General features: G+C 39.5%; 2 protein-coding genes across 3 annotated transcripts; one reads left to right on the top strand and one right to left on the bottom strand.

Moving 5' to 3' along the window:
• Positions 1-1,412: 1,412 nt before the first annotated feature.
• On the bottom strand, positions 1,413-13,015 carry LOC134753233 (zinc finger protein 879-like). Its single transcript, XM_063689035.1, has 12 exons — positions 12,793-13,015; positions 12,520-12,648; positions 11,856-12,293; positions 9,981-10,144; positions 9,578-9,637; positions 8,212-8,346; positions 6,557-6,634; positions 5,228-5,404; positions 4,198-4,300; positions 3,646-3,765; positions 3,252-3,350; positions 1,413-3,079 (listed from the first exon to the last, which is right to left on the bottom strand). Exons 1-12 carry the CDS (start codon positions 12,907-12,909, stop codon positions 2,942-2,944), a joined length of 1,758 nt encoding a protein of 585 aa, XP_063545105.1. The 5' UTR covers positions 12,910-13,015; the 3' UTR covers positions 1,413-2,941.
• A 385-nt stretch (positions 13,016-13,400) lies between these two features.
• Positions 13,401-26,663, top strand: LOC134753367 (zinc finger protein 436-like). Of its 2 annotated transcripts, XM_063689248.1 has the most exons (10): positions 13,401-13,610; positions 13,870-13,977; positions 14,897-15,316; positions 15,952-16,040; positions 16,988-17,110; positions 17,767-17,877; positions 22,082-22,294; positions 22,707-22,818; positions 23,837-23,941; positions 26,438-26,663. In XM_063689248.1, exons 1-10 carry the CDS (start codon positions 13,440-13,442, stop codon positions 26,582-26,584), a joined length of 1,599 nt encoding a protein of 532 aa, XP_063545318.1. In that variant the 5' UTR covers positions 13,401-13,439; the 3' UTR covers positions 26,585-26,663. The 2 variants fall into 2 exon arrangements, with proteins under 2 accessions (XP_063545318.1, XP_063545319.1); XM_063689249.1 differs by lacking the exon at positions 26,438-26,663 and having other exon boundaries at positions 23,819-23,940.
• The last annotated feature ends 1,156 nt before the right edge of the window (positions 26,664-27,819 follow it).

Below are 27,819 nucleotides of genomic sequence, written 5' to 3'. Positions count from 1 at the left end.
CAAAAAGTACAACTCAGAAAACTATCAATACTTCAATGGTCTTAAAAAGATTTAAATTAAAGAGTCCTAAACAAAATATTAATGGAACTGATATGACCAAAACTGTTCCACAAGATCTTAATGAGGCTAACAATACAACCCCCGTTCCACATAATATTAGTAATGGAACTATTGAAAATACAGCACAAGCTAAAAATGGAACTGCTAACAAGGCTTCTGTTCCACAAAATATTAATAATACAAACCATGTTCCACAAAATAAGGAAACACAAAATGCTATAACATTACCTGTTTTGCGGGTCAACAAAGCAAATGACATAACTATAGAATCTGCCGCCGATATACTTAAACATGTTCCACAAAATATTACCATCGGTTTGCCTACTATTCCAGTTCCGAGACAAATTAAATCTTCTACAATTCCAGAATTACGTGTTTTTGGTAACAACCAGAGCAAACATCCAAACACTCAGGTCAAGAAAGAAAATTACACAACAACAAAATCATCTGCCGATATACTTAAATATGTTCCACAAAATATTATCATCGGTTCTTTGCTTACTATCCCAGTTCCGAGACAAATTAAATCTTCTACAATCCCAGAATTACGTGTTTTTGGTAACAATAAGCGAAAACATCCAAAAAAAGGGGGTAAAATTTCAAAAAAAGGAAGACAAAAAAACTTGGCATTAAGAAAAAGAGCGACTCGTCGACAATCTAAGAAAACTACGTTCTATATATCACCACAAGCTAAGAGACAGCTCGCTCGTTTGGCTCGTGAACAACAGCGTGACATAATGATGGACATTGAAGATAAGATAGATGCCGAAGGCATTGATGGGAAATAAATTGTATGGGTGGTGTAAAAACTTCAGTTGTTTCAACATCCTTCTCAAAATAACAGTTTTGAATGATTCACGGTTAGTTTCACTTGACTTGTTGACCGGGATATAACCGTGATTACCTTTTGTATTGTTTTTGAGCTCCCGATATTTCGACGCAGTTATATGCATCTTGTTCACGGGTAAACTGACAAGATGCATGTAACTGCGTCGAAATATCGGGAGCTCAAAAACAATACAAAAGGTAATCACGGTCTATATCCTTCTTACAGCGGGTATCGGTTTCATACATTTAATATGGTTGCGTCATAGACTTAGCATTACATAGATGTATAGACCTATACGTTCCTTTTGAGGTACGGAACCAAAAACTGCATCCAAATCGGTTCACCCGTTTAAGAGAGATAGATAGACACACGCACAACTGTCAAAGTTACAACACCCCTCTTTTTGCGTCAGGTAGTACTATTAGTTATTCTGTGGTCAGGTATTGAGTCATTTGTAATATGAAACACAATTTCATTCACAAAATGTTTTATTTCATGTTTGTATTAAAATATTTAGCCTAATTGGTAAATCCTTATTTAGCATATTGAGAACATTATTTCATTTATTAATTTTATTATGCATAAAAGCTAAAATTATACATACTAGGAATATAAATACTATAAATTTTATAAATAATACTGATCATGGTTTAATGACTTTTACAATTTAGTACATTTTGACATTAGACAAACATCACACAGATCACACACATCGATAACACAGATCTCTGAAGATCTGACATAAATATAGAAGCGGCCAAGGTGGTCAGAAATATCTGAACATGCACATAACACGTTGACAATAGAAGCGTGTTTAAACGGTAAATATAGTCAAAGGACTGTCTCATTTCAAATATAGACAGAATATCTTTGTCTTACACTAGTACTAGCGCCCAAAAGAAAACGATGTATAGTTTTTTTTTGTTCTTATATACTGACAATTTGGTTTGACCAACTATATTTGTCTGACGTTTGCGACTGATCATGTTTTACCAAACCTAATCGTTGGATGGCAGTGAAAAATAAGCGTTGCTGGAAATAACGTCATTATGACGTATAAATGACGTCATTATGAAGTCGCTGATGTCACTTTGCTACCTAGGAAGCATGGAGACTATATAAAGGAGCCAAATCTCTATGTATGATAAGTGTCCTTCAAAAAACAGTAATTAGGCGGCGCCACCATACACCGAAATACTACGAAAAACAACCTACGTAATTTGGTCGGATTATTTGTTGTCTTATATAGTTCATGTTATACTCATGTCCCAGAGCCTAACTAGCGCCACCGGAGAGATTAGGAACTATTATTTAAAGCAGAAAGCGGTCACCTTTGCAACAATTCTACCATAAGAGATTGGCATCCTTTCTATACCATCCATACGAGGAAGTTTGAAGGGTATTAGTTGAAGTACAGACTTGCCGGGGAACTGAATGCTGTTGATAAAATAATGTGACACTGATTTTTAGTTTTTACTCCCCTTTGTGAAGTATATTTTTTACAATTCAGCCGCGTATTCGCGTCTAACGACAATCCCAAAGTAAACAAGTAGTAAATAAAGTCGCGATTTAAATGTTTAAACTAATTATATTACGTTTTGATCAGTATAAAACAAGCTATGCTAATGGCTAACTTTTTTTATTAAAAGCTTTGTATTACATTTTATCAGTCGAATGCTTTGTAACAGAACTTATGACCTGACTAAGTAATACATGGCGCGTGCACGAAAGTGCCAGCTGAAGCGAGCCGCGCAAGAGATACTTGCGTAACGGTGTTTCGCGTGGTTCTGTGACATTGGTACTGACTTGCGCACTGACGTCACTTGCACGGGCTGTAGTGACATCACTTGCGCTTGTGCACTCTGCGTACATGGCGTGAGACATGAGAGCTAGCCGCGCAAGAGATACTTGTGTAACTTGCGTCACTTGCACTCAAGTATAGATACATCACTTGCGCTTGTGAACTCTGCGTACATGGCGTGAGACATGAGTGCTAGCGTAACCTAGCCGCGCAAGAGATACTTGCGTAACTTGCACTCAAGTGTAGTGACATCACTTGCGCTTGTGCACTCTGCGTACATGGCGCGATAGACAAGAGTGCCAGCTGAAGCGAGCCGCGCAAGAAGTACATTTGTAGGGGGACTCGGACGTGTGAAGCGCTATTATGTGGCTGCGCAGCTTCGCGTGGTTCTGAAATGAAATGATTTGGGTTAAATGTATGTTCAAACTAAAGTATTGTAAGGAGAATTAAAATATACATAGCTATAGGTCTACCTATATCTCAGGCAGGTTGTAAAGAAGATACGGGGTAATTTTTTATGTAGTTATATTGGGACTATTTTTTTTTAATGCTAAAACTTACCGGGAAAGGTTTCCCGCAATGGTCACAGAGGTGCTCGGCGTGCTCTTTTTTATGGACTACCTGCTTGTGGAGGTACAGGGACGTGTGGCTTTTGAATACCTGCCGACAATATAGATAAATTATAAAATGACGTGAAATAGCGTCATTCAGACCAGGAAACTTTTATTCAAATTGTCAGTTGCTTCGGATTTCCGAGATGAAAACTATATTCTGTTCCGGGAGTCGGTTGTGACAAGCAGAGCGTCGGCCAAGGATGTTAAGTGACGCGGGCGGTCACAGCCCAATATCAACCTTCGTGCATCAAGACAAAGGTTCACGATGACGCGACACGATAGGCGTGTCGTTCATAGGGTTAATGTCTATGTTGCCTCTCTCCAAGGTTCGATATCTTTACCTTCTGACACTGTGTACAGTGATGAGCGAAGTGCCTCCTGTGGTCCCAGTCTATGTGGTCTTGCAAGCGTGTTTTGTTGGCGAAGCGACGGCCGCATTCGTCACACGAGTGCGGGAAATCCTGGAATCGAATTAATAGTTTGTGGTACAAGTGTGAAAAATAAATTAGACGGATTTAAACTTATCATGTATTTATGATAACTTAATAAGTTTTAGCAAAGAGGATATAATAGAATAGAGCGGTACTGTCATAGTAAATTTTGTAGCCACAGTAAATTCACTGCCGTCTATCGACACACGATTTAAACTAAAACTGAAGATATATAAAAATACGATAAAATGTGTTTATATATGGTGATTTTTTTTTATTTGCATTAATTATTTTTATATGATTTGACAAGTCAGACCCCTTCTCCCTAATGCGACGTCCCACTTCCCTAATAAAGGCAATAGCCTCTGTCCCCCCCCCCCCCTTTAGTTTTGTAGTATGTCTTTTATGTAAATATATATTAGCCATCAATACACAACAACACAATTAATCATTAATTAATACCTGTTCGGAGACGTGTGCTCGAGACAACTGCATGTGCTGCTTAAACGTGGCCACCGATGAGAACGTTCGGTTGCACGGCGTGCACACTAGCTCGCCGTTTGCCCTGGCAATATCAAATATAAAGACAAATGATCTTGTTACAGTACACGTAAAAATGTTAAATTTTCGTCAACATTTCGTCGTTGTATTCTATATTTTTGTCATTACCTCAACATCCTCATCATTTCAATCAGCGTTTTTGTCATCAACTCAACATTTTCGTCATTTTACTGTATATTTCCGTCACTCTACTCAATATTTTCGTCATTGTACTCAGTATTTTTGGCATTAACTCAACATTTTCGTCATTTTAGTCAACATTCACGTCATTTAGAGTCATGGGGGGATCCAATACATTCAACGACTCTTTTCTTTCAGCACAGACTACCTTAATAATTTCGAAATTTACCTCAACAATCGGGATATGCATCTCAAAATTATCTACATTTGAGTCCTTCTTCTTCAATTCTCGTAATTTTACCGGTTAGTTAAACAAGTTAGTTTTACTACTAACCTCGCCCTATATGGCTCTGTAGATGCCGCAGCAGGTTCCTGCGCCACTAGAAGAGTTTCTCGCAGTACGCGCAGGGGGTACAGCTGCTGAACATTTGATTTGTTCCATTTGCATCTGCGCTCGCTGCTTTTCTGGAGCCGTTGAATCTTCTGTTTAGCTTTTTGTCATTCATCAACATTTTAGTCATTTTCGTCAACATTTTAGTCGTAAACTCAACATTTTCGTCATTACACTCAACGCTTTAGTCATCAACTCAAAATTTTCATCATTTACCTGTATACTTCCGTCATTGTACTCAATATTTTTGTCATTAACTCAACATTCTCCTCATTTTACTCAACATACCTGTCACTTCACTCAACAATTTCGTCATTTAACCCAACAATATCATAACTCGCGTCAATAAACTCTTGTTTTCTTCATTTTGCTCCTACTTTAGTCATTTTACCGGTAAAATAAGCTTATTCCAGTACTAACCTGGCCGTATGGCTCTGCAGATGCCGCAGCAGGTTCCCGCGCCACTGGAAGCGCTTGCCGCAGTGCGCGCAGGGGTACAGCTGCCGCGCCGCCGCCACCGAACATTTGATTTGTTCTATTTGCGCTTTCTGCTTCTCTGGTGTCTTTGAATCTTCTGGGAGAGTGTCTTCTAGCTTTCTATGGAGATGGATAAAAACGCTAGTTTAACTCGATGGGGTTGGCCGGTCGAAGTAAGCAGATGGCGCCAGCATGGTTGAATCTTCTGGGAGAGTGTCTTTTAGCTTTCTATGGAGATGGATAAAAACACTAGTTTAACTCGATGGGGTCGAAGTAAGCAGATGGCGCCAGCATAGCTTGCCCCGTCAATCCCTAGAATTGTACCGAATTTTTGTTTTCTTAATGGAATTTTATGCCCTGACCCTTTAAGCCAAATCTCATAGAAAAAAACCCGGCCAAGTGCGAGTCGGACTCGCGCACCAAGGGTTCCGTACTTTTTAGTATTTGTTGTTATAGCGGCAACAGAAATACATCATCTGTTAAAATTTCAACTGTCTATCTATCACGGTTCATGAGATATAGCCTGGTGACAGACGGACAGACAGACGGACAGACGGACAGCGGAGTCTTAGTAATAGGGTCCCGTTTTTACCCTTTGGGTACGGAACCCTAAAAAGGGCAAGCTATGATGGCGCCATCTATGCAAACCTTTGACAGTTGCCAACCCCATTTTTCAGCTATTATTATTATTGTTATTGGGGTGAGTGCCACGTCGACCAAGCAGTGATGTATTGTTCCCTTTAAAGCTCATTACTACTGCCCGTTGAGTCCAGAACATTCCAGATTCTTTGGGCCGTAATGGGCCCTACGGAAGACCAACGCTGGCTTTATACCTAGCATTATGCTATAATGAGTTGGGTCCATTTCGTGATGCATACTTGATGATTTCTTCTTTTCTTGCTGTTGTTGTCTGCACTTCAACTGCGTCATTGTGGGAGTAAGTTGCTTAAACAGTACTGAGCGGCCGGCAAACGGCCGTCAATCTGATGTCGCGGGGCGAGGTAATTCAAGTCGGGGCGGGGCGGGGCGTGGCCGTTCTGAATGACAATACTATTACTTATTCTGTGCTGTACCAGGCGTGGCTCACTCCGCGATTTCGTCGCGCCGCTACAAGTAAATGCGGCCGCCCCCAGTTCTGAGGTCTAGCCATAGTGCCCACAGTAGTCTCCACCCTAGATTGCATCGGCACTTACCATCAGGTGAGATTGCGGTCAAATGCTTGCCTTTTTGTAATAAAAAAAAAACTATTATTTATTCTGTGGCTGTACGTACCTCAGTTTCAACTGGATCTGGTGTTTGGAGCTGGTTTTCACGTGCTTCTGAAGGTTGGAAGTCGTGGTGAAAGACATTCTGGAACAAATTGACCAAGGAATCATATGACAAATCAAGGTAGATAATACACCTCGTTTTTTAGGGTTCCGTACCTAAAGGGTAAAAACGGGACCCTATTACTAAGACTCCACTGTCCGTCTGTCTGTCACCAGGTCGTATCTCATGAACCGTGATAGCTAGACAGTTGAAATTTTCACAGATGATGTATTTCTGTTGCCACTATAACAACAAATACTAAAAACAAAATAAAATCAATATTTAAATGGGGCTCCCATACAACAAACGTGATTTTTTTGCCTTTTCTTGCGTAATGGTCGGTTTTTTAATATTTGAGTAGATAAGTAGTGAGTAGATTTAATTTATTGTATATTTTGAATCTAAAATTAATTTAATATTTATCGGTTATTCACAAACCGAAATCAAAGCTCAGCACTGTTTGTTTTTAAGCTGGTCACATTATTTCTACGTTTTACATTTGTGGTTGTCATTTTATTCTACGGAATAAAAAAAACCGGCCAAGTGCGAGTCGGACTCGCGCACCGAGGGTTCCGCACTTTTTAGTATTTGTTGTTATAGCGGCAACAGAAATACATCATCTGTGAAAATTTCAACTGTCTAGCTATCACGGTTTATGAGATAAAGCCTGGTGACAGACAGACAGACGGACAGCGGAGTCTTAGTATTAATAGGGTCCCGTTTTTACCCTTTGGGTACGGAACCCTAAAAACAGACTTTAGGTGACTAGTGTAAGTGAGTTAAATAGGCAAATGTTTCCGTAGTGATGTCTTCCATTTGAAAGATATTTGTTATACAGGCTGACATACTTGCAGCTACATGTTATACAGGGTGACTTACTTGCAGGGCTCACAATACGGCCGCCGCTTCTGCCCGGCCTCTATGCGATGCGATGCGTCTCCAAATGTTTCCTTAGTGAAGTCTTCCAAAGGATATTTGTTATACAGGGTGCCATACTTGCAGGTACATGTTATACAGGGTGACTTACTTGCAGGGCTCACAATACGGCCGCCGCTTCTGCCCGGCCTCTATGCGATGCGATGCGTCTCCAAATGTTTCCTTAGTGAAGTCTTCCAAAGGATATTTGTTATACGGGATGCCATACTTGCAGGTACATGTTATACAGGGTGACTTACTTGCAGGGCTCGCAATACGGGCGCCGCTTCTGCCCGGCCTCTATGCGATGCGATGCGTCTCCAAATGTTTCCTTAGTGAAGTCTTCCAAAGGATATTTGTTATACAGGGTGCCATACTTGCAGGTACATGTTATACAGGGTGACTTACTTGCAGGGCTCGCAATACGGCCGCCGCTTCTGCCCGGCCTCTATGCGATGCGATGCGTCTCCAAATGTTTCCTTAGTGAAGTCTTCCAAAGGATATTTGTTATACGGGATGCCATACTTGCAGGTACATGTTATACAGGGTGACTTACTTGCAGGGCTCGCAATACGGGCGCCGCTTCTGCCCGGCCTCTATGCGATGCGATGCGTCTCCAAATGTTTCCTTAGTGAAGTCTTCCAAAGGATATTTGTTATACGGGGTGCCATACTTGCAGCTATATGTTATACAGGGTGACTTACTTGCAGGGCTCGCAATATGGCCGCCGCTTCTGCCCGGCCTCTATACGATGTGTCTCCAAATGTTTCCTTAACGACGTTTTCCACTTAAACGTCTTCGCGCACAGCTCGCAAGGGAACGTGTCTTCAGATTTTACACTGAAACCAACACCTACATTATTACCTGCAACAGGCCTCCGTCACTCGCTCAAGGCCACGCGCTATATGCCTACCGCTCGGCGTATCGTCGACGATACAACCGACAGAGGGCCGCCGAACGCCCGCCTGAGCGCTCGCACCGCACGTTTCCCGCGCTTACGCTTCGAAATGCCGAAACCACGTAATTATTGTGCAGTAGTCAAGAAGCAAAGAAAAATTTGTCGTTTTTTTTCATTACCGAGAGACGGAGAAAGGTGAAAATACTAATTTTAAATCTATCTTTATGAATTTTGTCACCATTTATTTCTTTGAACATAAGTAGGTAAATCGTAAATTAAGGAGTTTTTTGAGTCAGGTATTATAAGTGTGGTTTTTAAATATTTGATTGGCTAATGAAAAATGTGGTTGACATTCGTTTTATTACAATAATCATCACAGGTACAACCCTAGCGCATTCTTACGATGACGCGTTGGCACGTGACTCGCACGGCGGACAACACAGTCTCGACTCTTTGTGCGCGTACTTATGGTACATTTTTTCTCGTCCTGGGAAGCAGGTATTATTATTAAGATTTTGTAGGCTATTATAGCGTAGGTATTTTCGCTTTTGTATGGGAATGATGTATCTGTTACGTAGTAACTATTTATTAATCTGTGCCTGCAACTGGTCTCAACTGCAATGGGGTTGGCCGGTCGAAATATTTAGCAGATGGCGCCAGCATAGCTTGCCCTGTCAAAACCTAGAATTGTGTCAAATTTTTGTTTTTTTATTGCCCTGGATGCCAGCCCTTTAAGCCAAATCTCATAGAAAAAGGGGCAAGCTATGATGGCGCCATCTCTGCAAACCTTTGACAGTTGCCAACCCCATTGCTAAAGTAAACCGTACATCTCTCTCGCTATATCGTTATTCCGTAAGGAATTCGTATAGGAGGTGCAAGCGCGCACTGCTTGCCCTTAGAGTTGGTCAAAGACGCCCAGTCTTACTAAGATGGCATATAGTCGAGAAATTGTGACGGGCACCGCCGTGACGAGGTGGCCTAGGGGTTCATGGCAATAGCTAAAGACGCCGGTTCGAATCCGGCCTTCACCACTGGAGGGCTACGTCACTTTTTCTTTAATATATGACATACTTAAAAAAAAAAAAAATATTTAATAAAATAATTTTATTTGTTCCCAAAGTTGGGTTAATAGTTATTACTAATTAATCAGAATACAAGCACTGTACACTTACCCGTTTGTATTAGTGATTGAAGCATCCCCAACCTGAGCATTTTCTGGACTTGGTTCAATTCTGTAAAATAAGAACAGATAATTATAAAGTTGTTGCTTATTAGGGTTCCGTACCCAAGGGTAAAAACGGGGCCCTATTACTAAGACTCCGCTTTCCGTCTGTCTGTCTGTCACCAGGCTGTATCTCATGAACCGTGATAGCTAGACAGTTGAAATTTTCACAGATGATGTATTTCTGTTGTCCCTATAACAACAAATACTAAAAAGTACGAAACTATAGGGCATTATACTACTCATGTATCGTAGTATAGTAGTTTATACAACCGTGACATAATAGTTTTTCCAACGATGGTTGAGTCAAACTCATTATAGTTCAGTAAAGTGTTATATAATACTACACTAACCCGTGAGTGTTATTATAGTGTTTCTGCGCTGCCCGCTTGCTGCGCGTGCGCGCCTTGCAAACACAACACTCGTAGCGCCGCCTGTGTTTGTTCGCGTGGTAATTGTACGAGATTTCAGAAACGAAGGTGCAGGTGCATATTGGACATCTGTGGTGAGCGATGTTCTGTGGAAAATAAGCTGTTTTAAATTTACCAGATGAAGTAAAAATGAAAAGTGAGTTTAAGGTGAGAAAGTGTATCTTAGTCATGTGAGATACATTAGTTAGAGAACACTAGTAACTAAGATTAAATATATTTTTTTGACAGTATTGAATGATTCACGATTAGAGTTGTGCTGTTCCCGGGAACGACAGAACTGTATAATCACAATTAGTTTCTCTAGACATTTATATAGGGATATGAACCGTGATTACCTTTTGTATTGTTTTCAAGCTCCCGATATTTCGACGCAGATACATCATCTTGTTCATAGGTAACTGAAGATAGCGGGTGGGTGTTAAAGTTGTGTAGACCGCGCTCGGTATACCCTTATTCGTGGGCGTCGGCTGCGTTCGCTTTCAACGTAATAACGGTACAAAAGGTAATAACGGTTCATATCCCGGTTGATTTGTCTAGTATATTTCTCTACTAATACTCGTTCATGATAACTATCTTTATGATTACTGGATACAGGCCATATCAGTTATCATAACTGCCTGCCTGCTTATAAAATAATACGCCTTCATTGGCCGTCCAGAGGGGAGTCGTAAGAGCTATATGCTCCAGGGGTGGAAGTGTCAAAGGGCATAACGCCGCGAGTAACTTTGGAGAAAGCGCAGCACACCTCTTGACACCCCTGAGCCGCTCACGCCGGTGTTGCGCTTGGCCGTCTTTACGATGGCGCATCAGGTGCCCATCTAGCGAGTTGCGAGCCACCGTATGTCACAATGTCATGGCAGGTGTCCGGAACTCTTTGCAATAGCCAAGTTTCATTTTCCACCCAAATTTAAATCATAGACCAAGACTCTTTCCATTTGTTCTATAATAACTCCCAATGCCTACTGAAACCGGTTTACGGGTATTGATGTACCCGTAAATGGGTTCCAGCAGGCATTCTACATGACATCAAAGCTCTCCAAACGGCCTCTACATTAAATCATTTTACGGTTTAGACTCACTTGTTTTAGTCACTCGCGCGACATGTTTCGGAGAGCCTAGGTCTCCTTTCTCAAGCACTAATAGTGCGAGCAGCGTTCACGACGACCGTGTATTGCGTACTGGTCGCGCGAGTGACTAAAACAAGTGAGTCTAAACCGTAAAATGATTTAATGTTAGTACGTCTATGACGGGGCTGCGGAAAATATACAAAATAAGACACGCAAGAATTAGAGAAAAAACCAAGGTAACCGACGCTCTTACCCATGCTCTCAAACTTAAATGGAACTGGGCTGGTCATGTAGCCCGCATGACAGACAAAATATGGACCATACAAACCACAAAATGGAAGGGACCACACGGAAAACGCCCCACAGGCAGGCCGAAGAAACGCTGGTCTGAAGACATTACCCAAATAGCCGGAAAACACTGGATGGAGACAGGAGAGGATAGAGAAAGTTGGAAAAAACTGGAGGAGGCCTTCACCCAGAGAGGGATCCATAAAGACAAATAAAACAACTTGCTCAAAAAATACAAAAAACAAACATTAAGAAAGAATATGGAAGAAAGGCTATAATAATAATAACAGTCTCACAACAGTTTAAATTCGATTATTGCAGGCCTTTACATGTTGGATCTGTGTCCCCACGCATATAAATGACCAGGCTTGAAAACCCGAGTTTGTAATGGAGATAATATTAATAATATTTTTTTGGTTAACAAAAACTGATTTTTACTCACCAGCTCATGTTTCACAGCCACATGCTCCTTCATCATTTCCGCATTAGGAAAGGAAACTATACACTTCTCGCACCGGAACATCGCGTGCACATACTCAAAGCTCAACTCCATCTCCCGTCTCTCTTCCTCTATCTCCGTCTCCGTCAGTTCTATCTCTCTAAACAATTCTTCAGGCTTTTTTCTCTTCTTTTTAACCTTCTTCTTTTTCTGTACGTAGTTTATAAGTAAATCATCGTTGTCTGAATGTGATTCAATTTCAGATTTGATTTGATCCGTTTCGAGTTTGATATCTTGAGGCATGTCCGTGGTTTCATATTCATTTTCTATTGGTAATTCTACTTGTGTCTCTGGTTCAGGAGTGATTTCAGGAACATTTATGTTGTTAAGCTTGTGAATGGTTAATTTAGGTTTGGGGTATGGAAATTTCATGTCAAGTTTCTGAAAGATAAATTTAAATTTAAGTACAAACAAAACTTATCCTATTTTAAGACAAACAATTTTATAAGACACATTACACATTATACATTACTTAGTTAGTAGCATGAAAATTGACTAATATTGTAATTATTAATCATGATAAGCCACACAGAGCAAGCATACGCGCGAGGCCATTTCCTCGCGCACAAAACGGCCAGTAGACGTGCCTCGCGCGTTAAAAAATTACCTGCATCTCATATGTCCGCAGCATATTAAAGTTATTTGAAACTTGCTGCTTAAACTTCGTGAAGCGCCGTAGCAGCGCCTCGCACTCCCAACACAACCACTCTGGAACACGCTCTTCTGATTTATATACCTGTAATAAGTGGTAATTAATATTGTGCAGACGAAATTTAGTGATAATATCTTGAATTACATTAAATATGTTGCTTTAAAGAGGACACATGGGTAGGTTGAAATGCGTTTAAACATTTTGAAATTAAATATATATTGTTCTTACCGGAATTTCTCGTAAAATTTGCAAAAAACACTGCTTAGTCCAAAAGTCTTCAACTGCTAACATTTTTCGATCCGCACTGAGGCAGCCGCAACAGAAATTACGTTTTTGATCAGCCATTATTATAAATTAAAAACTCATTGAATTTTAATATTAATTTCAGTCAGTTAATGTATATAAATTAATAAATAAACAAATCGACAAACGTAAGCATCATTTTGCAACAATACAAGTAATACAACACAACTGTCAATTCATTGCGTTTGGTTTACTTTTAAAGAACGCCTTGGAGAAAATGTTATCCCTATATTTATCATTTCTTTTATAAAATTAAAGTCAAATAAATATTCAAAAGTATAAATTGTAGATTTATCTTCATTTCTTTTACAATTCGATTAAAATAAGTACAATTTTATTATTTTATATTTATGAGCCGCCGGAGTTTAATGCAGAAACAAAACGTTTTGTCCGAAGCGTTTCTTTTTACGCAAGTTATGTTTTTTTACAAGCCTAATGCGGGCAAGAATTTACTTTGACTTTTTGTAAAATTATCACGTGTAATGGAATTCTTGAAGTTGTTGATTCTCTGTAGTCTGTACTCTGTAGTCTGTCTTGTCTCGTTGATATTTTAAGACAAAATAATAATAAAAATGGATGATATATCCCATTTAAATATGCCAGGGCTTGGCGGAGGACAAAAATGCTCGAGATCGACCACAGTACTAAATACCTGCATTTGTTGTTTGGCAATAAATGTTCCGCTTGTAAAACTAACAAATTGTAAACACGTAGAGTTTTTTGAATGTATCTTTGAATTTAAGGTAAATGAAACATGTTTTAGTTATTAATTAACTTATTTTAGCTATGAGTAAAATTATGCCATTGCTCTACGAAAGATTCTGCTGCATTTTCGTTGTGTTTGATTGAATATACTAGTGTCGTTGTAAATTGGTATCTCGCAATTTCAAGATGGCTACTTCACATTGATAGCTTACTATATTTTCAATTAAATTTTGAATGTAACACAGTTAAATATAATTTTAAATGTAAAGTTTTGAAAACTGCAATATTTTATTGCAGTTAGAGTATGCAGCAACTTTTGTCTGCTATGCATGCCATGGCACACTTAAGGATATTTACCAGTTCAAGAGACAAGTGGAGGATAGTCTTTCAACTCTTAACAAACAGGTAATGTTTTATCTTTCAAGTTCTTTTTGACTTTCATAAGTGCATGAATATGCCTACTCAGGGCCCGATTTAGGGGAGGGCAACCGGGGCTACGGCCCGGCCTCCACAGAATAGGAGCCCCCACAATAGACTTCGAAAAATAATTTGGGGCCAGGGGGCCTCCACTCCTTTGTAGCCCCGGGGCCTCCAGACCTCTAAATCCGGCCCTGTACGTGCCTACTTGAATAGTAAACTCTTTATTATGATTTTAATATAACTTTTAATATAGTTTTTTTGTGACATGTGAATTGACTTTTGTTTTTGATATTAATTTCTAATTTCGATCTTGATTTACTTTTTTTTATTTTTTATTTTTGTTACACCTAATTGTATATTTATTGTTTAGATTAATTTTAAGTTTTATCTCAATTTATATTTTAACTGTATTGTAATTCTAAGTTTTTGACATGTAAATTGGTTTTATGAATAAAATTATTATGTTTATGCCAGGATAAAAACAACCTTGAGGTTTTAAATTTAGAATTAAGTGTTTATTCTCTTTACTTACTCAATATTGCTCAAGTGTGAATCAAAAATTTCTGTCAGTTTTTTCTAGATTCTGTGCGGAAACAGAAGCGTTGTGGAATGTATTGGGCCCCATTCATTCCACAACTCTTCTCGTTCCGCACAGACTACCTGTTTTCAACCAGTTTACCAGAGACATGGGTGGGTAGCAAGACTAATATTTTCCTGGCCATATATGGGGCATTTTCTATGAAAAGGGACCTTATTGTCGATGGCGCTTACGGCGCACAGCGTCGCGCGGCATTGTATTTATATCGAAGCATCGTTAATAATGGCGTAAGCGCCATCGACAAAAGCTCCCTTTTTATAGAATATCTATCAAATATTTCTTTAACATTATTGTGCCTTATTACAGATTAAAAACTTAAATCTGAACAACACAAAACTTTCTAAACTCACACAAGCTGATATAGAAATATTCCATACTCAGAACTCACAGCCCCTTGAAAAAGAGGTCATCAAGCCAAGGAGCTATGTGGAAATAAAAACAGAAGTTAAGATCGAAATTGAACAAGGATATTCGGACCCCGAAAATGATGTTCCGTTATCCGAGATTAAAGAAAAAGAGAAAGATCCTAATACTCCGTTCTTCGTACATAAGCATCAAGGAAAGATTAAACTTGTCAGGTTAAATGAAGAAGAAATGTGGGAAGAAAGGAGAAGAGAAGCGGCCAAGGATAAATATTTGAAATTGCTGTATAAATGTGAGAGTTGTATCGTCGGGTTTGACCATGAGCCGAGTTTAAAAGAGCATATGGAAAAGAGACATACTGAGGTGAATACAAGAAATTAAATATTAGACTAAGGCAAAAAATTTATGATATGAAATGATAATTCTTTTTACAAAAAGACGTTTCTCTAACAAGCCCAAACTTGATTTGATTGCATTCTTTCATTCATCAAATTCGTTTCATGTCAGCGTTTTATAAACGGTCACAAAATTTTAAAAGTACCGTCAACCGGGGTGAATAGGGATGGCTGGGGTGAATAGGCACAAACTTTAAAATGTGATTTACCAGACAAATTCCTGAAAAATACCTACACACGTTGTATCAATTGATTGTAAATACCTATGTTAGTGACTAATTTTGTATAATACAATTTGTTTTGGTATTTTTTACTACCCTTTAGCACAGGGTGCCTACGCCGCACCGCGCGGTGCAGCGGTGCCACACCGCTATGTGGGTTGTTCACCTTTGCTGAAAAAAATATGTACAGAGAAAAGGTACCCCACGTCCATACCAATTTACAGAACTTTGTATGCAGGGGGGGTGCCTTTTCTCTGCAGCTGACAGTACATATTTTTTTCAGCAAAGGTGAACAACCCACATAGCGGTGTGGCACCGCTGCACCGCGCGGTGCGGCGTAGGCGTGTCGTGAAATTTATAAATTAAATAAAATTATTTGCAGACAAGCGGAAGTTTTACATGTTCGATATGTAAATCGGTGCTCATTTCTGTAGCGTCCTTCAAGGAACACATGAGACGGCACTATCGGAGGTGAGCAAAATAGATTTATACAGGGTGTTTTTTCACCCCTTACCTTATTTGGCGAGATGAAAATAAAGGTCATATTGATCAACTTTTACTATGCCAACCACGAAATATAAATTATCAATAATTTTACAGGAATTTGCTCCTGTTTGTGTGAAATATGATATTGAAATGCGGCATATTGCCTGGGCTGCCTGAGCTGATGGATCGACTATTGTACGATTCCCACCGGCCGTAGCGCATTTTTAATGTGCCTATAGGTACATTATGTATGGCAGAAGCGATGGAGTCCGACCGGAGCCGTCCGCGTCCGCGAGGAGCCAAATGTGAAATCATGAAATGCGCTCCGACTTCCCCCGTTCGGTGGGAATCGTACTTATGACGTGAGGGCGCGCTACAGAACGTTATGTTGCACTCACTATGACAAGCACCCAGACTATGTGCGTGACTCACGGCGCGACTTCAAGGAGAGAACATATCGCGACGTTGGCGTATGACTCCACACTCGCAAACTTCACGGCGATTTCGCAGTTTGGTTGGCGCCAAGATGGCGGAAAAGCAAAGCATCAGCTGATCCAGTTTAATTGTCATTTATCTACGGCGTCATACGCGCTGTAGCTATTTTGCAATTTTGTTTTGTTGTTAAACCGTAAAATATCGGCACTATAGGAGGCATTTTATAATATAATTGATATTTATCTCGCTACAGGTGAGCCAAAACAGTGTGTAATGTGAAATCTTGCTAGTTCGCGCTTCGTGCCTCTTTTGACGCGGGCCGATAATGATAAGTCTATGTTTGAAATGAGACAATCCTTTGACAAACTATAGGCGCCAAGGCGTGAACAATCTGCGAAATCGACGCCACACTTACATTCGCGGCTACGTGATTCGCGCATGAGTGTGGAGGGCCTTTTACTAAACTTGTATAATGATCTTTATTCCCTGCACCGTAGGGTGGACTGTGGCGAGTGCGGGGCACGATACAGTACGGTCATGTCTGCGCAGTCCCACTATGACAAGATTCACGCGACTTCACCTACTAAGTATAAGTGCGAGCAATGTGGACATATTACTTCGTAAGTATTTCGCATGTTTACGCACACCTGTTCCTATCTCTATCGAACGTGGCGCTTAACTATATCGCTGTCCCGCCCATGATGCCGGCAATCAATGTCAATGTGCGAGCGGGAAATTGTCTCTCTCTCTCTCTTCTTTCTTTACTACAATAGAGTCAAACCAAGAAAAGTCTTCAGAGATTTTGACAGTAGATACATGCAGTGCAGGTGTTATTTTAAACGTCAAACTTCTATGAAATTATGACGTATAAATAACACTGCTTGTGCTGTCAAAATCTCTGCAGACTTTTCTTGGTCTAACTCTAGCTTATAGTTTCTTTTTATACGAAATGAAAGTAGATTGTTCAACACGGGTGAAAAGCACCCATTCTTCTAAAACTCGTGCCTTTCATCCCTTTGTTAACCCTTAAATTGGCAGTGTGCATCACAGTGTACATTAGTTAGTAAAAAATCCTGTCATCAATATATCTATTTTCTTAAACTATTTGTAAAGTCCAAAAACTACTAAATACGTTTGCTATTGCTATGAATAGTATAAAAAATATGTGACCTCTCTACTGTTACGCGTGCATTTGACTCGTACCTACTTGCGCGTACTGTATGTATTTAAAATGATTTTTTAGCCTATGTATAAAACTATTATGTATGTTTGTCAGTTCGTACCGCGGCTTGCGTTACCATCGTGACACGCACAAGAAGGAGAAAGTGAACTGCGACCAATGTGGGAAACACTTCGTGAACAATTCCGGCCTCAAAGTGCACATGTAGTAAGTATCTTATAGCGGGCTACCACCGCGACTAGCACAGAGTGAACTGCGACCAATGTGGGAGTGAACTGCGACCAACGTGGGAAACAATTCGTGAACAATTCCGGCCTCAAAGTACACATGTAGTAAGTATCTTATAGTGGGCTACCACCGCGACTAGCACAGAGCGAATTGCGACCAATGTGTTAGTGAAGTGCGATCAATGTGGGAAACACTTAGTCAACAATTCCGGCCTCAAAGTGCACATGTAGTAAGTATCTTATAACCACCGCGACTAGCACAGAGCGAATTGCGACCAATGTGGGAGTGAACTGCGATCAATGTGGGAAACACTTCGTAAACAATTCCGGCCTCAAAGTGCACATGTAGTAAGTATCTTATAGCGGGCTACCACCGCGACTAGCACAGAGTGAACTGCGACCAATGTGGGAGTGAACTGCGACCAACGTGGGAAACAATTCGTGAACAATTCCGGCCTCAAAGTACACATGTAGTAAGTATCTTATAGCGGGCTACCACCGCGACTAGCACAGAGCGAATTGCGACCAATGTGTTAGTGAAGTGCGATCAATGTGGGAAACACTTCGTAAACAATTCCGGCCTCAAAGTGCACATGTAGTAAGTATCTTATAGTGTGCTACCACCGCGACTAGCACAGAGCGAATTGCGACCAATGTGGGAGTGAAGTGCGATCAATGTGGGAAACACTTAGTCAACAATTCCGGCCTCAAAGTGCACATGTAGTAAGTATCCACGAATTAATAAATTAGTGGATGTGAAATGACTCCTATTTAGTATGAAAACCAGTGTCGCTAAACTCACACATTCATAGCCACGTTAAAATATGTCACACACTTACAAAATTGCTCTGATTCGTAGCAACTTTCCATACCAAAAGGTTATTACCGGTGGACATTTCTCGAACGAATATCAACTGTAGGCTACATGAGTGACGGTTTAAAATATAATGTCAAAGCTATATGACATACGACTCTTTCATTATCTCATTCATCTCACAAAAGCTCGCTCAACGTTCACCTAATACAACTACTCAACACCAGATGGCGTTATTTTATATAATTTTAAAATCACTTACTTATTACAGGCGAGAAAAGAGCTAAAAAACCAGTATAAGTAAGGTCTAATTACGCATGGTTTGTTACGGATCTCACGGTCACGTTACACTGGTGTTTTCGAGATCTCTACACGCCTGCGAGTAGCTAACCGTTGGAACTTCTTTCCATTCGACGATATAGGGAGGGGACAGTGTAATCGGAGTGTTTTATCGATATTTGTGTGTTCAGTTAGGTATTTATTTTATTACCGTATGTTTTAACACATTTAGATGATACTTTATTTATGATTATAATATAGGTAGTGATAATCGTGATTGTATGAAAAATAATATGTAGTACAGTACAACAAATATCTAACTAGAAATTTGTTTCTTATTAATTGACCAACTAGGTTGTTAATGTGAACATTAAATATATCTTAAAGTCAAACAGATAAAATCATAGTTCTTTAAAGGTCTATTAACTCGGTATTGCTGTTATTTTGTAATCACAAATCTGCAATTACTTACATAGGTAAGTATTCGTCTTTAACAATATATTTACTTGTAGCAGCATTTAAGGGCAATCTAGACGGGACAACCTGATTAAATTGTCAAATTAATTGTATGGTGTGAAAGCATACATGAAACTGGCTCATCGATCCCACTTGATTTGATTGTAAGATTGTGACCTATCAAATCAGGAAGGGGGGCGGCAAAATTCCAATATTTGACGCTAGTTTGCGTGGTACGGAACACTTTTTATTAATTTAGTGAGCCCGAATGTCATTAATAATTACTAAATTAGTAACTAAGTTTTAGGCGTGTGGACGCTAGATGAGATGTATGGATTTTTGCGGAAACTAATTTTCTTGCCCAGTAGCATTGATCCATTTATTTTTAATATCGGCATCTTGTGGTAACCTACAATAATTAATAATAAAGAAATAGAAAATATAAAACGTTTATTCATGGCATATTGCATGCATTGTACGCTTAAGTGCATTAAGTACCTAGTCTAATTATATTAACGATGAAAATATGATGGGTGTAAAAAACAAAAACGTATGTAAAGGAATACGAAGGTTTGAAAGGTTGCCATAAAATAACCCCGACTTAACATAGTGCTTGATGACCAGAGCTGCCATATTTACTAAGACATTGATTATCCCAAATAATAATTAGAAACGTGTCTAAAATAATAATTTATTACCGAACCAAATATCAAACTTGAAATATCGTAACTTTAACTTTATCGATATAAATATCGACATTGCGCAGCATCTGAGTAGCGAAGTTATTTGACATTTAGGATAGCGAATATTCCAGATAACCGTAAAGAATAGTGACAAAGGATTGTGAACTCTTAAGTTCTAACTGATAAAATATAGATTTACTTAACGAACATACGTAAATAATGCAAAATAAACAGATTTTTCGTATTTATTGGATTATATTTAAATAAATAACCACCGGTGATAGGAAATACCTCCACGTGAAAGATTTTTTAAACCGCTGTGATTTCTGCAGCTTAATACTGCACAATACGGCATTTTAAATTTAATTATCAATTTTTGTTAGACGAGCGTACGTACGACGTGAGTGTCATTCGAGCATGAAGTTTACACAACAACTGAGCATAGTCTGTGCATAAAGTGAGTCGGTCGCTACTAACTGTCGGATAGACGGGAACGCCCACTTGCCATCTCCATTCTACTCCGTGTAAGTATCTTATAGCGGGCTACCACCGCGACTAGCACAGAGCGAATTGCGACTAATGTGGGAGTGAACTGCGATCAATGTGGGAAACACTTCGTAAACAATTCCGGCCTCAAAGTGCACATGTAGTAAGTATCTTATAGTGGGCTACCACCGCGACTAGCACAGAGTGAATTGCGACCAATGTGGGAAACAATTCGTGAACAATTCCGGCCTCAAAGTGCACATGTAGTAAGTATCTTATAGTGGGCTACCACCGCGACTAGCACAGAGTGAATTGCGACCAATGTGGGAAACAATTCGTGAACAATTCCGGCCTCAAAGTGCACATGTAGTAAGTATCTTATAGCGGGCTACCACCGCGACTAGCACAGAGTGAACTGCGACCAATGTGGGAGTGAACCGCGACCAATGTGGGAAACAATTCGTGAACAATTCCGGCCTCAGAGTGCACATGTAGTAAGTATCCTTTATCTCTCAGAATGTCTCTATCGCGGCAAACGGAAAGTCTAATGCTCAACGATTTTCAGCTAATATTATAACAGGATTAATCGGAACTCTATTTTCAACTCCTTCTGCTTATAATATTAGTTATAAATTGTTGAGCAATACACTTTTCGTCAGTAGCGACACATGTGATATCTAGTGTCGAGTAGCAGAACTGATAGTTCCGCTACTTGACGCTAGATGTAGACTACGAAAAAAATGTGTTCGTTTTTACAATAAAATTCCTTTGGATATTCAAAGTTTGCCATTAAATGAATTTAAATCGGTCATTAAGCGAAAGTTGTGCAAAAATGGATATTATAAAATATCAGACTTTTTAGAAGACGTTAATTAACCCTTGAAGTTAATAAGTATGTGCATAGTGTAACATAGATAATGTTATTTAATATTTAATTTTTAAGTAAATACAATTGTTTGACGTCATAAAGAGATTGTAAAATCCTATTATGAAAATAAACGATATGATATGATGATATGAATAGTCTTTTTGGTAATAAAACCGATATGTATGGAGCGAGCAGGAGCACTACGTCTTCTTATTATTTACAACGACGGGACTTAATCGCGAAAAATAAGTATTAAACCCACCTCCGACGTTTCGAGGACGGCGTTGTCCCCGTGGTCTCGGAGAAGACTGGCTAAAGTTGACATCAACATCTTCTAGGCGCGCGAGTTTTTCGAACTACCCGCACTTGGTCTTGTTTATTAACTTGAACGTTTTGCGCACTAGGGATGTTACCGGGTCGACACACAACACTCACAATATTCGATTTTTCAACTTTCGATATTTGGTTTCGCTTACACTTACTAATGACTGGGTTCCATGTGGATGAGATCTTAAAACTACGTCTTCTTAATTCTCTTTGGTTATAACTTACTCGTAGTTATTAATTCAAGCTCGCTATACTTATTGCCATTCTACAGCACGGTCCATAAAGTCTCCAATCGCACGTACTCCTGCGACGCCTGCTCCAAAAGCTACCGGCAGCGCTCCGGCCTCCTGTCGCACATGGAGGCCGCGCACGGGGCCCACGGCGGGGCCTACTGCGCGCCGTGCCGCACGCACTTCCGCACCGAACACAATCTGAAGCACCATCTCAACACGCACAGCAAACATACCAATGAGAATGATAAGAAGTTAGTACTCGTACAGCTGTACTTGTCACTATTACATCAAACATTTATTCATAATTTTTACAAGCAATAAAATTAACCAAAAATTACAAAAACAATTACAAATATGGAATCAATAAAATATTAGATACTTTGTTAGATATGTATCCAGTCTAAATGTCAAATTACACAAAATAAAAAATATACAAACAACAGAAGTACTAAAATTGTTTAGAGATGTAAAAGTCTCTAGGTGTCAGAGATAAAATATTTTGCACCGAGCGCCGCAAGGGGGGGGGAGGGTAGCTACAATGTATGCCACTCTACGGGCTTTGCCCCCCCCCCCCCCTCCCCCCTTAGTTACTCACCCAATTTGACATGTAAAATACTATTGGTTTTACGAAAAAAAAATCCTAATGTATTGTTTTGGTTGTAGATTCGTGTGTAGCGTGTGCGAAGCGCGCTTCTTATTGAAGGGCCAGCTGAAAGAACATGTCGATTGGGTGCACCTCAAAAACAACAAGCATAAGTGCGATGAGTGCAGTAAGGTGTGTATTACATGCTCTGGCAAGCCAATTTTATCAGTAGAATAATTAATTTCTTGTCAAAAGTTGCATTTTTGATTTAAGCTTTTATCGCTGACTTATACTTTTCTTTAAAACGACAACTATTATACTCATCGAGACAATTCTGGAAGAGATCCCTCAAAGGGACAAGTTCGCCTTTGTACTTCTTACTATAGTCACAGAATAACTAATAGTACTACCGCTATAGTTCGTTTTTTAGCATTAGCATTAGATAAAAGGTAAGGTGAAAAACGCTTTAAAAAAATAGTTTATATTACTTATGAAAGCAAAACAGACTGCCCAGGACAGACTGGCCTGGCGCAAGCGCACAAGAAGGCCCGACCCCAAATGAAGTTGGGATTAAGGGCAGGAAGAAGAAGACTTATGAAAGCAAAACAATGAAAAGATCGTATATGATCTATAATTGTAATTTGTAACATATTTGCTGTGACTTATTTTTCAAAAGTGATTTTTAATAAAAAAGACACGTCATGATCGCTTACCTTCTTGCTAATGCTAAAAAAACGAACTATAATTGTACCTAAGTTATTTTGAATATATCTTTTTGTACAATAAAGAGACACACCACAACACTACAATCTACTCCAGTTCTAACAAACCCAAACATAAAGAGGTTTCGTTGTTTTATCACAGAGTTCCTATGGCCACCCGTATTGTATCATCAGATCAATTCGATGGGATTATAATATTGCATTATCATGCATCTTACATATACCTATACATATAATGTATGTGAAGTTTCGGCTCGATTTAGTACAAGATTTGACCCGAACATACATACAATACAAATGTGACGTTTTCAACCAAAAGGTACCACATTGTCGCTTGTTGATTTCAAATTGAAGCTATATGGAAATAGCGCCTTATTGACAACCGACAATAAGTACCCTTTTAGATGAAAATGGCACAAATACTGCAAGTTAAATAAAAGCTTGTAATAAATGACTAGGTGTGCTTACAGGGTTGATGTTTTGTTCAGGCATTCAAGAGCGGCACTAAGTTGAGACGCCATATAAACTACGTTCACGAGAAGAAGAGGCCGCCGCGGAATAAAATGTGCGACCACTGCGGCCGCGGGTTCACGGTTGGTATCAATTAATATTATTTTCATTTCTCATGCTCTGAAAGAGGGTCATTGTTGTTCTAAAAGGTGTGCAGAAAATGATACGTGTCTGCACTAGAGCATTTTACGTTCGAAGTACGATTTTTTTAATTTTTTTACGATACGTAATTGAAATTTGAGTTTAAATGGATTTGTTATACAATTTCCATTCTGATATTTGACTCTCCATTCCATAAATAATGATACTTTTGTCTGAATTGTTAATTAAAAGTACCCTCAAGAAATACTATAAAAATGTATACTTAGTCATGTTTTTAAATAAACACATGCGTTTTACTTTCCTCGTATTCGAAATGAAAAGTAGAGTGTTTAACTCGGGTGAAAGGCATCATTTCAGCCTCGGACTATTGGCGCTCTCACTGCGTTCGAGCGCCAAAATACCTCGGCAGAAATGAGTGCCTTTCATCCCTTGGTTAACAATCTACTATTACAGTACATATGGTGCTACTTTCTCGCACTAGTGCGTCAAATAGCACTTTTCGTGCATATGTCGAAAGTTTAAAGGGCTATATATACTGTAAAACGTTGTACGATATACGTGCGAATAGGTAATTCGCAACTCGTGTCGATTTAAAACACTCCCTGCGGTCGTGTTTTAATTTATCGCCACTCGTTTCGAATTTCCTCTTTTCCGCACTTGTATCGTAAATAACTATTACAGTACATATGGTGCTACTTTCTCGCACTAGTGCGTAATAGAGCACTTTTCGTGCATATGTCGAAAGTTTAAAGGGCCATATGTACTGTAAAGCGTTGTACGATACACGTGCGAATAGGTAATTCGCAACTCGTGTCCATTTAAAACACTCCCTGCGGTCGTGTTTTAATTTATCGCCACTTGTTTCGAATTTCCTCTTTTCTGCACTTGTATAGTAAATAACTATTTCAACACACTTGCTCAAAACGACGTTTTTATTCCACTGATTTTTAGCTCATAATCCTAGATATTAAACACGCGTGCTCTTTCAGTGTATTATTCCACTCGAGCTTTTTCATTATATTATCCGACTGAGTTAAGAAGCTAACTGATTGCTAATAATATGCATGGAAAGGGAGCCTTCTTTAATTGGTCGGAGCGAGGGCCGGCCGGCAGTATGACAGATGCAACGCAACACACAATACTAACTGTAAAAACTATTAAAATTTGATTAATATGAAAGTTTCTTTTTTTTTCTCGCAAGTGTGTTGAAAAACGTCCTATGAAACGCGTGTGCATTGGTCATTACACACATCGGCTTTCTTATTGCGCGCTCGCTTACAGCTCGCGCGCACAATATCGCCTCATGTGTGGTGACCAACTTAGCACACTTATATCATAATGTACTATTATTTATTTAAACTTTATTGCACAAAGATATACAATTATGTACAATGCCAAAAGGCATTCTCTACCAGTCAACCATAGGGCCAAACAGAAACACTAAAAGATGGTGCAACGAGAAACGAACAATCCAGTAAAGAAAATTGACAAATACATTATAAAGGCCAACATTGTATAATATATATACTTGAATACTTCTATAGGCCGCTGGTTATGATCCCATTTAATACTCTAGGTAGGTACATATTTGCCCGCTGATAGTGCCTTGGTTTATTGGATATCATTTCTGTTTCCGGCGAAGTAATTAAACACAAGATTTGAAGATTTTTGTACTAATAGACGTAATAGACTACCAACGTCGCGGTGCGGTGTGGTAGTCTGTTACGGCTTTTACTCTTACCATCAGGCATGATGTTGGCAGGATGTCGCTTACCATCAGGCGATCCGTCTGCTCGTTTGCCTACTATATCATGAAAAAAAAAAACTAGATGTGCAAAGTCAGACAGTTTAGTATTTCTAATTTGACAGCTAAACGAGATGGCACTATACGGTTACGTACATTGTTTCAACTCAACGCGTTTGACGATTCAGTGACCACAAAACGTGGCACAGTACAGCGCCATCTGTATCTGCTGTCAAATACAGCATGTTTTTTTCTTACTTTCCTCTTTATTGCAATCAATTAACTCTTTGTTGAAGCCAAACATTGGCCATTGATTTATTCTAGCATCTTAAAATAATAACACTACATATCATCACTCAGTAATGTTTGAGGAACATTTTTTTATAGTTTGCGCTCAATAAGATATAGTTCAAACCTCTATGAAATTATGACGTATAAATAACACTTGCACTGCGTGTGCTATTCATATGGAATAGAATAGAGAGCGTTTATTCGTAGCAAAATAAAAGAAGAAAACCACACGTAACACAACTTAACATATAAGCCACGAAATTGTCCCTACTCAGCATGGTGCTAGGCTGGTTATACTAGCGATGGTCTTCCGTCGAGGCCATGATCTTGTGCAGCACGAAGTTGTAACAATCGTTGCAGACTTATCTTGGTCTAACTCTACATTCCTTGTATTATCTATCACTTCATTCTATTATAATTTTCTTTCCATATGTGTTTACAGACGATGGCGATTCTGCGCTCGCACATTCGTACGCACACCGGCGAGCGGCCGCACGCGTGTGCGCACTGCCCGGCCACTTTCGCGCACTCTGCCGCGCTGTACACACACAACAAGTTGCTACACACACAGAAACCGACGTTGACTTGAGATAATTTGACGAGGACGCGTTAAAAGCAGGATGGCCGTGTCGGATTGTGGTAGATTTATCTCAGAGTCGTTTGTTATTTTATGAAACAAAGATTTATAAAATGTGTCCTTTTTTTATTGTGGCGATCCTACGCTCACCCATCAGCACGCACACCGGCGTAGCTAACCTTAATTTGTCAGTAAATTGAGTAAATAAGAACAATCTTATCTTATCTTATCTTATAGTTTCGGGGGCCCTTACGGATACACTTCGACCCATAGGGATCTTTTGTGCAGTTACCCCCTAGGAAAGATCCGTCCGCTACTCAAGAGCCTTCCCCACCATCTCCATATGCCGGATGATGGACCTTATGGGTAGCTTTTTGAATTCCTTTGGTACCAGGTAGCCTGTTCCAAAGTCCTTCATTCTTTGTCTGGCGAGGGCGTGACATTCACACATAACAATACTCATCCCTTTCTTTTGGGTGCCAGTAAGACAGATACAGTATGATTCTCTTTGTCTATGTATGAAATGAGACAGTCCCTTAGATGGTATGCACCGCACCAATTTCCCTAGCGTGTAAGCTGCGTCGTCGCACCGTTTGACAGCGGGGCTACTGCAAACCACGTTCGACGTATTGCCTCTCTGTCGCACTTGTAAATTCGTATGTAAGTGTGACAGCTTTCATTTTCAAGTTCAAACTTGAACTATACTATAAGAGGGCCTGGAATAATTCTGGAGTCAAGCGAAGATATATTTTAAAGTTCGTTATCTAGTTCTCTGACGACCCGTATGTGGCTGTATGCTTTTCTGTTTCTTAAGTAGAATTTGGTGCGGTGCGATGTTGTATTCATGAGCACTTCAGCCAGGCCTCCTTCACTCGCTAAAGGCCACGCGCTATATGCCTACCGCTCGGCGTATCGTCGACGATTCAACCGACAGAGGGCCGCCGAACGCCCGCCTGAGCGCTCGCACCGCGCGTTTCCCGCGCCTACGCTTCGAAATGCCGAAACCACGAAATTATTGTGCAGTAGATGGGTGTAAAAGTCAAAAAACAAAGGAAAATTTGTCGTATTTACCGAGTAGTATTTTAAATCTATCTTTATGAATTTTGTCACCATTTATTTCTTTGAACATAAGTAGGTAAATCGTAAATGAAGGAGTTTTTTGAGTCAGGTAATATAATTGTTGTTTTTAAATATTTGATTGACTAATAAAAAATATGGTTTATTTGCAACATTTGTTATATTACAAT

This window comes from Cydia strobilella, chromosome 26, assembly GCF_947568885.1.
Source record: "Cydia strobilella chromosome 26, ilCydStro3.1, whole genome shotgun sequence".
Classification (NCBI taxonomy): domain Eukaryota; kingdom Metazoa; phylum Arthropoda; class Insecta; order Lepidoptera; family Tortricidae; genus Cydia; species Cydia strobilella.
This window is presented reverse-complemented; position numbering and strand designations above follow the sequence as displayed.